This window comes from Curcuma longa, chromosome 12 (assembly GCF_044706935.1).
Source record: "Curcuma longa cultivar G26 ecotype Majalengka, Jawa Barat chromosome 12, ITB_CL_G26_1.1, whole genome shotgun sequence".
Classification (NCBI taxonomy): Eukaryota; Viridiplantae; Streptophyta; class Magnoliopsida; order Zingiberales; family Zingiberaceae; genus Curcuma; species Curcuma longa.
The window spans coordinates 10,445,853-10,461,120 of record NC_133872.1 but is presented as its reverse complement, the minus strand read 5'-3'; the positions used below and the strand labels follow the sequence as shown (position 1 = coordinate 10,461,120).

The 15,268-nt window shown below is 39.4% G+C and overlaps 1 protein-coding gene across 3 annotated transcripts; it reads right to left on the bottom strand.

Moving 5' to 3' along the window:
• Positions 1-4,561: 4,561 nt before the first annotated feature.
• Positions 4,562-12,826, bottom strand: LOC141843325 (ACT domain-containing protein ACR3-like). Of its 3 annotated transcripts, none has more exons than XM_074731397.1 (9): positions 12,599-12,826; positions 11,225-11,404; positions 8,517-8,626; positions 7,796-7,841; positions 7,177-7,291; positions 7,036-7,103; positions 6,264-6,869; positions 5,250-5,354; positions 4,562-5,161 (listed from the first exon to the last, which is right to left on the bottom strand). In XM_074731397.1, exons 3-9 carry the CDS (start codon positions 8,573-8,575, stop codon positions 4,805-4,807), a joined length of 1,356 nt encoding a protein of 451 aa, XP_074587498.1. In that variant the 5' UTR covers positions 8,576-8,626; positions 11,225-11,404; positions 12,599-12,826; the 3' UTR covers positions 4,562-4,804. The 3 variants fall into 3 exon arrangements, with proteins under 3 accessions (XP_074587498.1, XP_074587497.1, XP_074587499.1); XM_074731396.1 differs by having other exon boundaries at positions 8,517-8,606; XM_074731398.1 differs by lacking the exon at positions 11,225-11,404 and having other exon boundaries at positions 8,517-8,606.
• Between the last annotated feature and the right edge of the window lie 2,442 nt (positions 12,827-15,268).

The following is a 15,268-nucleotide window of genomic DNA, read 5'->3' as shown; positions in this document are numbered from 1 at the left end:
TCCTAATTTATCCGGTAAAAATGTCAGTTATCAACCGTGATCAAATCGAGCCAAGTTTGCCCAAATTGATCAAGCCACATTTATGACATGACCTAACTCAAGCCCGATCAAGATCTATCATTTTCCACAAACCCTAAGCTTCTCTAAAACCCCAGATCCTTTTCCACAGGATCAGAAACGGACGGCTCAGATTGCTTGATTAATCAGAGGGATAAAAGCTGAAATAATAAGCGATGAACAGTGGTTGCACCACTGTTCATCGTTCCCACCCGCGCAATACTTTACTCGGCGACGTACTGATACAACAAGCTCCATCTATCCAAACCGATTCCATTGCAATCCTTGGTCCTTGAGGAGTCCAAAGTCGGTCGATTAGGTGAAATCCGGCAGTTGGACAAGGTGTGACGACTAGGGTTTCTCCGACGGCCATCACCCCTATTTCTGCTTGTTCCGGCCATCCACAGCGCAATCTAAAGCCGCAATCTTTTGAGGGGTTCTCTGAGGATCGTGGAGCACTCCTATATCATCAGCAAATCGAACGGAGCAAGTAGAAGACAAGGAATCCGGTTTTTGCAGCTCCAAACAGCTTTGTGCAGGACTCTGTTAGCGTCGGAGAGGATTTTTCTGGGCTTTTCAGTGTTCGGGTAGCGAGCAAACCACACCAGCGACCACGTTGAAGACTCCAGAGGGATTATTGAAGCCACATTGTGGATTCACCAGCTTGATTGACACCAAGTTGAGAAGAAACATTGGAAAAGGGGAAGGCTGGATGCATTTCTATGTTTCTGAATCTTGCTATTTTGCTTATTTCTGATTTCTGCATTTAAATTCCAATTGTGATTGTTGTTAACAGATTTTCTATCCAACTCTTAAATTGATTTCGTGTGGTTAATTCCTCTTGTTAGTTAAGCTTGTTTTGGTTTAATCTAGTGTTGTTTAGCTACAATTTCAGCTTAAGCTTGTCTCTGTTACACTGAAACTCTGAGTTACTATTCCATATTAATTCCTTGTTTGAGATTCAAATTGTTAATCGGCTAGGTCATATCTTAGTTCTTGCATCAATTGGAGTTGTAGTCAATTACCTTTGATTAGTTAATGTGATTTGAGATTTAGATCAGCTTACTTGAATTCCTTACATTGCTCAGTCTAAACATTTTGGTTTCCTTACATTGCAATTCATGCTATTGATTTGTTGCTTAGTTTGAATACTTAGTCTTTTGATTTGGATTGTTTGCTCATTGGAGCTGTTTTAGATTTGTTTCCTTAGACTTGATTTGAATTTGCATTTTATAATTAGGGATGACATATTTCAAGGTTAGATGCATTTGTTGATACTTTGAGTTGTGTTGCATTTTTAGATTAGGAGATAATTTAGTTTCCATTGCATTTTATTAATTCGTTGCATTTTCATTTACATGTTGGCGTTCTGGATCTCCGTCCTGCGATCCGGATTCTATCCGCTCCGAAAAGCATAGAACCCCACAGGACAAAAATTTTATCCCGCCTGGATCAATTGACAAAGTCTACAAAAGACTAAGTCAATCGATCCTTCAGGATCGCCGATTCCTAAATTACTAACTACGGTTTCTATACTAGTTCTAGGTAAAATTAAAACTGCGGAAAAATATAAATTTTACCAGAACCTTGTTGATGACCTCGGAGCCTTCCGCTGTATTCCTTTCTTCTTCCTGGACGTTGGGTGGACAACGATCCTCCAGAAACAAAGAACTGCAACCTCCGGATGATGAAGCCTTGGATCGACTTTCTTCTTCTCGCAGCAACTTCGCCTTGTCTCGTCTCTTTGCTTGGATCCGGCCACTTCCTTGGAGGAGGAGTTCGGCCACCTTAAGAGAAGAAGGAGAAGGGGCGGTGGAGGAGGAAGAAAAAGAAAAGGAGAAGGAAGAAGAAGAAGATGGGCGGCGGCACCAAAGGGAAGGAGAGAAATTTCTCGTTTCGAACCTCTTCTCTTCTCTCTTGGATTGCTTTGTGCCGCCCACCCCCTCTCCCTTTTATAGCCTCACGCCAAGACCAAGCCTTTCTTGCTTATTAAGAAATTTTTCTAATTTGGATTGATTCTATAAACCAATTCCAAACTTATAGAATTATTTCTTATCTAGCCTTTAGATTAACTTGCTTGGTTTTCCACCGTTGGATCTTTTTGATTTGGTTTTTCCTTTTTATAAAAAAAATGAAATCAACCTTATCCAATCTTTATATTGGCCGGCCATAATTAATTAATTCTAATTTGGAATAATTTTTATAACCAATTCCAAATTCCAGAATTATTTAAATCTCAGCCAATTAAATAGATTGCAACCGTCGGATCTTTTTAATTTGGTTTTTCCTTTTAAAAAAAAAACCAAATCAATCTCATCCACATCTAAAGTGGCCGGCCACTTTATGGATGGGATTGGTTTAATCCTTGAACCAATTTTATATTAAGATAGAAAATAAAACCGAACCGAAGAGATCTCATCCGTCGGATGCAACTTAATCTCATCTAACGGTTCTAATATAATCTTCTTTAATATAACTTAATTGATTCGATCCAACGGCCCTGATCTAATCCCTTGGGCGTGTGGTTCAATGAACCAACTCTGGTTCACCTCGTGAACCGGTTCTTCCTTCCAAAGAGAATTAAAACCGAACCGGAGAGATCTCGTCCATCGGACGCGACTTAATCTCATCCAACGGTTCTAATCTATTCTCTTCTATTCCTCTTTATTTATTTCGATCCAATGGATGCAACTTGATCTAATCCCACGGATACAAGCTGATCTCATCCATTAACTCATCCTACGGTCGAGAACTAATCTCATCCAACGGTCGAGATTAAATCTCATCCGACGGCTGAGAACTAATCTCATCCGTTTGATTGCATCCTTTTGAAGATGTCTTTAGGCTACAGTGGGGACCTCGAGGAGGTATTGGATCTGGCCTTCTGATGGGTTTCGGATCCCGTATTCAACCCCGAATACACACCTACATCCATCAACAACGATCCATTCCACTAGAGGATCATTGTTGCACTACCAATCCAATCCCCAAATTACGTTATGGGTTCCTTCTTATTATTTTATGCATTGCTCCCCGTGTTTAAGATATCGTATGTCCGTCAATTATCTGAGTTCACTGACAACTCAATAATCGACATCTAAGACCTTGAATAGTACCACTCAACCTTATTGTCAGCCGGACCAAGTCCACTTGCAAGATTTGACTTGACAATCCTTATGAGCTCTCCAAGGGGACATCATCAGCCCTACTGGGACACGGATTCCTTCTATAATTAATGGCACACCGTATAAATAGTAACATCACCCAACTTACCGAGAATATTTGATCTGACGGAAAGATCTCACCCTTTGGTAAATCAAAGCAATAATTACTAAGTATAGGTGCCCATTTATTACATCGGGATTAAGAGTGCATAATTATAATAACAGAGGTCTTGTTCAATTTGTGAGTCAGTGTAAATCGAACAACCTCAATGGTCCTACTCAATACACACAAAGTGCACTAGTGTAATTCTACAGTCAAGACAGACAGTCACCGAATTACACTACAACCGTTCCCGATGGTTTGTCCAAAGCCATCTTGGTTGTGAGCCTTAGTTTATAATTCACAAGGGACCGATAATCATGGTCTTCTGTGTCTCACAGACACCAAGTTATCTACAATGTAAATTAAGAGGACTTTATTGCAAAATACACTATTGCAATCATTTGACCAAAACATGATACTTTATTTCATAAATGTTTATATACAAAAGAGCTAGTCTTTTCAGTATACTTCCTAACACGACAAACGTTGTTGTGTGATTTCTGGAATAAGACTTCTGTTGATTCGATCGTCATCGATCATCAGCTAGTACTGAGGACGATGATGCGACTCGTGACTTCCGAAGCTATCCAGATGGGAGCTTGGCGTGGATCACCAGTAGAGACGGAACTCCGACGAGGACTGCTCGATTGATACCAACTCCGCTTAACGTCGTCATCCGCGAGGTAGCGTTTAGAATAATTTACTGTTCTAAAAATTTTAATTTTCTATCATACCTTGTACATGTTATTTCCTGTTTTGCTATGTGTGTGTTGTTGTAATAATTAGATGTAATTATTTGTTTATTTCCACTGCGCACATTTTCGAAATATGTAAACACGCGCATTGCACCGGGACAATCCCAATGGTCGGCGACGGCAGTGATGAATAGAGGGACAAGAAATGTTAGAAACTAGGGTTTCTACTTCCTTTTCGCTTCATCAATTGCCTCAGCCCTGCTCCCTTCTTATACCCGCAGTCTTTATCTTTGTCAAATATTCAATCAATCTTGACTCACTTAGAATCAATTCAATTTTCTGATTAAATGACTTCATCCATTTATTAATACTTAATAGACTTTTTCTTTTTAATCAATGGATGTTTCTCATCAATCTCGATCCACTTGAACTTCAACCATTGGTCCTACAATATAAGTGTCAAGTTTTCTACACCCGTACACATTTGACGCATAACACGAATAACATAATATAAACCTAATTCTAAATCTTTGTCAAACAAATCACAGAAAAATGAATATTTTAAATGGTTATGAACTAAATAGGACTGCAAAGAGGAAGTCAGCAAGATAAGATCCTACAACAAGGGCAACGAGTTATTGTGGTGCATGCGCATTTTACAGGAATCAGATAATAGGACGCACCTCAAATGCCTCACCAGATTTTAGGAACTCACATTTACAGATCAGTTATAATTAATCTACATACACGCCTTAATCCTTATGGTAATTAATTAAGAACTGAGATCAGATCACAGGGGGCAAATCCTGTCTCCCTGATAAGCTCAAGAACTTGCCAAGCAAGTTGCCAAAGGAGAAACTGGTCTTGGCCCACCCACTCCCCTCGGGAGACTTGGTAGCACAATTAGGTAGCTTCCTCACATTAAGCATCATAGTTTGCCCAATCTCCTTTCGGAGTGCCTCGATGGTCTTCATGTCTACTGGATTACCTGATGGATCTCTCACGTAGAACACATTCATGGCCTTCTCTCCTATGGTTGTCACATCTGCCCTCGACACTGAAAGACCATACTCGCGCAGCACTCTTGTGACATCGGATAGCAATCCTACTCTGTCCTTAGCACAAATCTCCAGACTGAAGCCCTACAGTGAAGTTTATGATAATAAGCCAATTGCCAGATAAATGTAGTAGCTGGGTTAGCATTTATTATCATGAGAGAAGTTTAATTACCTCAGAGACTCTTCTAAGAATTGCAGCATCAAGGCACTTGATGACGTTCTCCTTTTCTTCAACAGAGTCAAGGGTCTTTCCATCCTTGTGGCGGATGTATAACTCCTGCGGATAAAGTTAAGTTTGCAATCATAATCTGCAGATGATGAACCACTAACATACTGTTCCCTAATCTCTGGTCACCCGATCATAATGAAACAACTTACCATTACTCAAGGCTCGTAATCAATCATTGAGAGAGGAATAGAGTATTGGGATACAATCAAAGTTTTATATTGAAAATACATGAAAAATATCCTAGATTATAAGATGGAAAATATCTCATTGGTACGAGATTTTTTGGATAAAATCCAAAAACAAAACCATGATGGCGTGGATCCAAAGTGGATAATATTGTACCGTGTGGAGATATATATGGATTCCATCTGTTCTAACAGTAGTATCAGAGTAGGTCCATATGGTAGGGGCTCCTAATAAGGAGTCCATTGGGACCGTTAAGGGGGCAAATCCGTTGGGACCGTTAAAGGGGGGGGTCTGTTGGGACCATTAATAAGAGGGGTCTGTTGGAACCGTTAAGGAGGAGCTCAGTAGTCCTTTGTTTGATGAGTAGATTGTTAGGATACAATCAAAGTTCCACATTAGAAATACATGGAAAAAGATCCTGGAGTTATAAAATGAAAAATATCTTATTGGTACGAGGTCTTTTTGATAAAACTCAAAAATAAAACCATGAGGACGTTGACTCAAAGTAGACAATATCATACCGTTGTAGAGATATATATAGATTCTATCTGTTCTAACACATAGTTACTTATTCCAAAAACGAATTGGTCTTTAAAAATTAAAATGGTGAGAGAAGCACAACATTCGGCAAAAAAAGGATTAGAGTCATGAGCCCTCAACTTTTCTACCAAATGAGGTTCGAATACAAACAAGTTAATTGTTAAGATGAGTAGATTATGCTTGACAGAAAAATCACATGAATCCTTTGGTGAAACTAGAATTTATCCGTACCTGTAAACCATAGGTACCATCGGATGAGACTGAAGCATGGGATACAACAAACTGCATGTCTGTCAATGTGCACACTATATCAAACAACAACTTCGTCCGATCTTTGCATTTAATGTTCACCACTGAGTACCCTTTGTCCTCACAATGGTCAACAGTGATGATTGGCTTGAAAAGCATGCCATCTTTCTCATCTACAACGCCATCGTCACTTTCATAGTCCTTGTCAGCAAGCATTAGCTGATGAAGGCGACGATCAGCGTGGGTTGAACCTACAGAGAAGTTAGTCCGAGCACCTTTTAAATCATCACCACCACGCAAAACATTCCTAAGCTGTTCCTCCATTGCTGACATGCAATTGGGATCAGTCATTGGCTGAGTTGAGACCTCATCGTTTATATATATGACACAGGCAACTCGTGTCTTGTGGGTCCAGACCTCAGCAGCTACTACATTGCAATGCTGATTTGCAAGGACGGCAAATATCTCAGAGAGAAGGCCTGGACGATCTGTGCCTATAAGTTCTATAGCAACGTGACTACCAAATGAGTGCACTCCGACTGATTTTCCTGGTGATGATTTTGCCTTTATTCCTTCTGGACCTAGAGCCTGAAAATCACCAAGTTCAAACGAAGTTCAGCCATCAAATAAGTTATGGTGGTACTAGAATTAACCATGAACTTGTTTCTTTGCAATCAAAAACTAGTAGATGTTATGCTATCACCCTCTAGGTCTCATATGTTATATAACCATGTAAAATCAAAGTCAATCGCACCTTTTCAATGTACTCGATTGTCTTTTTGTCAGTAATCTTTCTGCCTTGCTGATCAGTAACATGGAACACTAAACATACGCAAGTTTCAGTGCACAAGCTTCTCAGAAACCACCAACAGGATATAGATTTATCAGTACATACCATCCATAAACCACGTGCCATCAGAAGTGATGTAAGCTTTGGAAATGGCAAGGTCCAGATCACTCAAAACCTGCACCACTTCTAATAGTATGCCAGGCTTGTTGACACTGTCCACCTATGCAAGAAGGAAAAAACATTATAAATCAGATGGTTGGTTTGAAGACAATGTTACTTAGCTCAAGCTACTTTGATTGATTGGGCTTCAATGTGAAAATAGCATAATTCATCCTTCAACGTTTCCTATGATTGTGGTTTTTCTCCTTTAATCCTTTTTTCTCCCAATATTATCTTCAAGTAAAGGACTATTTGATGTTTTCCCTAAAAGACTGAGATCGGAGTTCTAAAAATCTAAGTTGGCAGTACTTTGGAAGTTAACTTCAAGGCCTTGTCATGCATAATAGAGAGATGCTTCCATTATACATATAACATATCGTTGTAGAAAAGAAATTGGTTGCATTCCAGCTAGGAAAGATTGATTTGGACAACAGAAAAAATAAGCCCTGGTATTAGAATACCCGAGCTGTAGGATTGTGACTTAATGGATCAATGAGAACCTTAAATGCAAACAGATGTGTTTCCCCTGATGGTACTGACTCTTCAGAAGATTCAGAGACCTTACCTTAACAAGTGTGCAATCACTGCGAGCAGTGTTGTCAATGCATACCCTGAAACAACCAAAACAAATCCATGTGAAATCCAATATTTTCCGTCATGAATAGACAAAGTACATAAAAAAAACCAGATCATAACTATGCATGTGTAGTTCATACAACACAGGGACATAGCTAGCTAGCCTGTCTTGCTTGGGATCAATTAACCCCACTAGATTTTCAAAAACATAGTAAAAATAATATTATAGAGAGGGAGAAGTTTATCGAACTATCACGTTGTACTGCTCTCTCATTTTTGCTCACCATCACTGCTTGCATTCTCTCTACTCATTGTTCCTCTCCTTCCTCGCCAATCCTCTCCGACTTCCTCCAATCACAATGATAGACCATTCAGCAATGAGAGTCTCACCCTTTGAACATCATTGCACTCGTGTACTTGTTCTCCATTCCTTTATATCACCAGAGTGGTGATTGACACAATAATTTTCTTGAGAAACAAAACATTTTCAAGGTTAAGGTTATCCTTGTCCTTAATTACTCTTTGAACGGCAAACTATCCTTGTCTAATTAATTTAATGCCAAAACTTTTATTATTAGTTTAATGACCACTCTGGAATTATTTTTTTAGCTACGTCTCTGATACAACATTATATTTGTTTAATGATGCATATTGAGAAAGGTGTGCAGTCAAGACTACTATGACAAACGAAGTATGTGAATAAGTAGAACCTTGGAGGATTGATCCATTGGTTGAAATTGTCATAATCAGGATCGAAGTATGGCCGCATGTGGACCGAGAGGAGAACTCACGATTTATCCCTGTAAACACCAAAGTGTGGCTGTTGCTATGTTAGATTGAAGACATCTCCATTCTGAAGAAGAAGCAATAAATAAAGAAATTCTAAGCAAGAAATATTTTCCAAAATAGAATTTCATTTTTCTTTCTAGAAGTACAAAATCCATGTGGATATGAAACACAATCAGAGGACTATGCACTTTTATTTACAAGACTCGAAAGGAAATATGTTGGCTACTTACATAACTTGGAGAGTTGACTCAGATACTTTCTGATATGCATTGTCATTTGTATCAATTATTGCTTCTCATCAACAATATTAGTCGTCTAAGAAAAAGGGATTTTCGATTTTTTTCCTTCCTATCAAGGATAATCATGTTGGGCAAGAGGATGAAATTGAGACTAAAAACGTGTGTTAAAGGATCAAATCAAATCTAGCAAGAACAAAGAACCAGCAAATCAAAACTAGTATGGATAATGGTTATCCAATAAATAACAATGCTATTTTCATGTCCAACTATCCTTTAAACTTCAAAATCAGATAGCTAACTGGAGGACGATTTTTCTAGTTAATTTAAATTATCCAAAACGTTTGATTGATGAAGTCAATCAGCTTTCTTCTACCTTGATTATCATAATTCATTCAATCTTGACAAAGTCAAATGAGTATCCTGTCAAGCTTATCAAGCTGACAAATAAAGTATTTATTGCCTCTACAAAACAACTCAACCATCAAAATGTGAACAGAGTTTCACTACATACGTCAACTACAACTTCATTACTCATCCTATTTATCCTCCAGTAGCAATTGATTCGGCGGAATCGCGAACTTGCCACGTGGCCTTAAAATCAGAAGGGCATAGAATTTTTTAAGTGGGATCAAAGAGGATTAGATCATGTTCGAAAAGGTGTCTAGCTGGAAACCTCAGCCTCGGATCCCAAACTCGACCCCTACTTGGTCTCAGGCCCCGATCTCGACGTCTGCCCGGGCTTATGTGTCGACCTCATTTCAGTCTCAGGTTCCGACCTCGATTCCCGACCCCAGCATCTGCTCGGTCTTATGAGTCGACCTCATCTCAGCTTCGGGTCCTGACATTGACCTCGGTGTCTGCCCAATCTTATGTGTCGACTTCATCTCAACATTGGGTCCCAACCTCAATTCCCAACTCCAGCATTCGCTTGATCTTATAGATCGATCTCATCTCAACCTTGGGTCACAACCTCAACTCCTACTTAATCTCGGGTCCCGACCTCAGCTTCGGCGTCTGCCCAGTCTTATATATTGACCTCATCTCAGCCTCAGGTCCCAACCTCGATTCTCGACCTTAGCATCCGCTCAGTCTTATATGTCGATCTCATCTTAGCCTCGGGTCCCGATCTTGGTTCCCGTCGTCGGTATCTGCTCGACCTCGTAGGCTGACACCGTCTTTGTCTCAGGTTGAGTACATGGGACCGATTTGTCCGTAAGATCAGGAAATCCTAAAACTATTTCTCACAGATAATCAAGAAAATATCACATGGATACTTAAAACACATATATTGGAACTGACGCACATATCTGGGAACATTTCTTAAATGGACGTTGATGTTTTGGAGATCAACTCTATAAAAGATTGTCCATACTTAGCACAAGTATGCTCACATAAAAAATTCTAACTTCCTCAAGTCTTTAAGCTTTCTCCTCACACCAAACCCTAACTTGAGCATCGGAGTGATTTACTGGGATCCATCCTCGGTGTCATTCTAACTCTCTTTTTAAGTGTTTTTCAAGACCCTTCATCACTTTTGACGACTATCTCCGAGAAGCGTGCATGTAAACCCGTTTGTTAGTCAATGGCTTGATAGTATTTGGACAATGATTATCCAATAAATAACAATGTTATTTTCATATCCACCTATCCTTTAAACTTCAAAATCAGATAGCTAACTGGAGGACGATTTTTCTAGTTAATTTAAATTATCCAAAACGTTTGATTGATGAAGTCAATCAGCTTTCTTCTACCTTGATTATCATAATTCATTCAATCTTGACAAAGTCAAATGAGTATCCTGTCAAGCTTATCAAGCTGACAAATAAAGTATTTAATGCCTCTACAAATCAACTCAACCATCAAAATCTGAACAAAGTTTCTCTACATACCTCAAGTACAACTTCATTACTCATCCTATTTAATTTATCCTCCAGTAGCGATATTCCAATTCACTTTCAGAAAGCCAATGCATCAAGGCACTCCATTCTTGCCACTTGATTGGTTCTGGAAGACCAACTTTGTTCGAGCTCAACAATCCACAATTTTTAATTCATTTACGGGCTTTCCGGTATCGAATATCAAATGGATAATACAACACCAACCGACCACTCATTAACAATTATTAAAGTGCATGCAAAGTAAACCCCTCAATACTTATCACGAGATTTCCAGACCACAGGGGCATAACACTTTTCTAAATGAGCCGTGGAACTTTTGTTGTCCCTCACTACACCACATAATTCCAGCCCACAAGTAACCTGTTAGATTTCGAATAAAGAACAGCACCTAAAATGACAAACGAAAAGCAACACCTCCCTACGTCCCCAAACACCACAAAGGTAACATAACACTATTGGTGGTCTAAACAAAGTTTGGGATAAAAGACGAACCTTTTGGGGGTCACGTCGACGTAGTGGCACGATCCAGCTGAGTCATAGCGCAGCAACTCTGTCGATGATTGATCTGGTTGATACGGTGGACAGAAATATCCACGACGTCGCTGTCCCAAACTTTTATATGTATTTGGGTCAACACGCACGCAATTTCCCAGTGGATTCCATTCGACCAACCTACTCAAAAAATATCTTAGTGGACAAAGTCCCAAGTCTTATTTAATAACTCAAAAAAACAAAGGAAAACAATTCATTTTACCCAAAGATTATATTATTCTTCCAATGCCTCTGGAATTTTGAGATCATCTGAATTCTCCAATATTATAATAGTTTCCAACAAGTGACCTTTATCAACAGTCTAAATAATAGTAATATATATATATATATATATATATATATATATATATAAATAAGTTTGAAACTAGTTAGTTTATGAAGAAAGTTAATGAATAAAATCTCTAGTTTTGCTTGAGCTTGATAAGATTTTTAATAAACAAGTTTGAATAAGCTAGATAAGTAAATGAAATGATTTACAAACTATTTAGTAGTTTAAAATATTTTTTAAAAAAATACATGTAAATTTTGGAAGCCAAATGATTTGCAATAAATATGATAACCATCATAAGAGTTAGAAATGAAAGGATAAAAATTTAAAAGTTCTCATAGAAATTCTAATGGTTTTAAAACTCTGGAACTAGATTTTAAACAATAAGATGAATAAGATAATTATACAAAAAAGTCAGATATGAGATGACAAGAATTCAAAAATTCTTATGGAAATTAAATTTTTAAAATTAAATAGGATAATTTCTGAAAGGGTTGAAATTAAATCTTCAGTAAACCCAAATACCAGAGGTACTTAAATGCATCCACAGAATTAGGAAAGCCACCATTTTTTGTTCTCTCTGTGCACTTTAACCATGCTGCGGCCATCCGCATGCGCACTTCGCGAGTTGCAAAGCCGCCTCCGTAGAAATTGTTAAGCAAATAAAACCAAAATCCGCATAAGACGAAGCTCTCTGCGCCACTAGCTAACCTGGCGCAGACGAAAACATGAGAAACTTTCCATCTGCCGCTGCGAACAACGGAGACGGACCACGGATTGAGTGCCGTCGCCGGTTCCAGCATCAATCATCATGCGGACGGCGTTCGGCTTCCGTCGACCGACACACCCGGAAAGAACGTCATCATCGGAGAAAGGGGAAGAAGAAATTAAATTAAAGAAGCAAGTATCGCAGGGATCTGTACTATCGATAGCATTCTCAAAGCAAACTAAGAGCAATCAAGAAAGCTCATGCGAAAAGCGACGATCTCTATCAGAAAAGCAGATCGGAGAGACGAAACGAAGAAAGACTCGATCGAAACTCTTACCTCTCGTTCGTTGTTCGATCGCTTTACGAAGGATCTAGCAATCAGATCGAGGAGAGGGACTCGGGATTGAGCTGGGAAGGCGGCGTCGTTCGACGCCGGAAGGCCACTCACCGCCCCCTCGCTCCCGCACGCAGCGACGCCGCTCCCCCGCCCGCCCCACTTTTAAAGGAGGCGCCCCACTGCCACGGACGCTCCATACCCGCAGCAACTCTTTGTGGGGCCCATTTCAGTTGCGAGTACGATGCGAGGGTGAGTTTAACAGAGGACAAATAGCATTTTATTCGGAGGGAGGGAGACCAAACGGGCGTGCGAGTTTCGACACGTACCCGACTGTTATACCAGGGCCTTGGTTGGCGAATCGTTCCCCACCCCACATCGCTCCGGTTATCGGAAGAGTAAACGCTCGGGTAATCATTTACCGTCCCAACGGTGGCATTGGGAGATCGTGGCCGTTAGCGACGTGGTAGGGTACGGCCGTAGCGTTCGGAGGACGCAGGTTAAATCTATTCAGGGCAATGTGTTTTATACAGAAATGTTCTCTTGAGTGACTGGTGCTGCGCCATCCCGTGAGCGCAGTCCCTGACCCATCATCGCTGTCACCGCCCTCGCCATGTCGTCTGATCACCGCCGACCGCTGGGCCGAGGGCGATAGACGCGCCACTCGTCGGCGCGTCGGCCGATGTTGGATTCCGATCGGATTGTGGCCGGAATCCGGTGCAATTTGGCCGAAAACCGCACAAGCCACTGCCGTGCGACGTCGGTTCTTCCTCGGCCGATCTCCGACCGCGATTTGTTCTGAAACCGACCACTATTTGGGCGGAAATGTAGTCGGCAGTGGCTCGCGCAGTTTTCGACCAAATTGCATCGGATTCTGATCGGAATCCGACGTCGGTCGACGCACCGGCGAGCGGCACGTCGATCGCGCCCGGCCCGGCGATCGACGGTGGCTGGACGGCGCAGCGGCAGCGGCGGTGAGTCGCGAGCGGAACACTGTACATTCTCACATTTGGACGGTCAGATCTGCGCACGATCTGTGATGGACAGTGGATCGAATGACGCTCACGGGCGCACACGAAGGAGGCGCTCAGGAGATCATTTCTCGTGTTTTATAAGCGAAGCATTAGAGAATCAACTCGTCAACCTGTGGGACATAGTTGAATTGATTACAATAAAATAAAATTATTAAAATAGATAAAAATTGAATTTTGATAAAGCTGAAGCAATACCTTCCTCCATCGTGGTCAACTATAGCTTCTCGATTTACCTTTTCATAGATGGTCATGGAATCAACTATATGAGCCCACTGGGGTGACGAATTCTACCTTTACTGAAGAGAATCAACTCATCAGAAATTTATTATATATATAGTACGTAGGGTAGGACAAATTTATTAATGGATTAAAAAATTTTCAATCCAATTCAACTTAATCAAAGATAGATTGCATTCAAAAATATAAAATATAAAAAATATTAAAATTTTTAAGTTTTGATTACAATTTAAACCGGTGAAAATTTTATATTTGGATTAAGATTTAGATGATTTTAAATTTTTTTAAAAAATATAAATTTTCTCAATCCGCGGACCAACTTAAATCTATCACAAATTGACCTATATGGGTTGTCGACTTAGTTGGATCGACTCACTTTAATCTATCTTAAAATAGATTGATAAATTTGAAATCTAACTCGCTTAAATTATTTGACGGAATTGATCAATCTGACAAATTCAATCCAAATTTAATAGCTATAGGAAGCATTCATGAAATGGATTCCATTTCATTTGAGTCATATTTAAAAGTCCCTCCCACCCACCAAGAACCGACCGGTTAATTGGACCGTTCATGATATGGATTCGATTCCATTTGAACCATTCTTAAAAGTTCCACAAAGAACCAACTTTTGGACCATCGTGATATGGATTCTTACTTTCTTTCTTTCTTTATCTTTTTATCTTTCATGGGCACCATTCTATTTTTGTTTTATATTTATACTTTTATATTTCTTAATTAATAAATGAGATTGACATCTATTTTTAAAAATATAAAATAAAACTTTACGTGGCATGATATTAAGATAATAGAATGAAAAAAAGGAGGTCCGATAATTGATGGAAGGGCAATCATTTGAATATATATATTTTTTCATAAAGAAAAAGTTGTAAATATAAAATAGAAATATAAGCTTTTTAATATATTGGGCATCATCTGTGGGTACCACTGTGAACATCAACTGCAAAAAAATAATTTTTTCTTAAAATTTAAATTTTAGAATTTAAAATTTAAAATTAAATTTAAAATAAAATTAAATTAAAAATATTTAAAAATTTATACTTGATATTCATGATGGTGCTCACAGGCATCAAGCATAATATTTCTCCAGAAATATATATATATATATATATATGCACACACTTGATACTTACGGTGATGCTCACCAACATCATGCATACTATTCCTCTAGATATTCTGTCTGAGATCGCCACCAAACAACTAGCCTCAGGGATGACTAAATCTTCGAAGACCGCCTGGAGAGCCTGTGAATCGTAAGAGTAAAAAAGAAAGGGTTAGAATGAAGGTCAAGGGATTCTTGGCTCAACGACTCCGATATTCATGTTAGATCTCCAACGGAGGATTCTTGAAGAGGAATAGTAGCTGATGTCAGGGAAAAAGT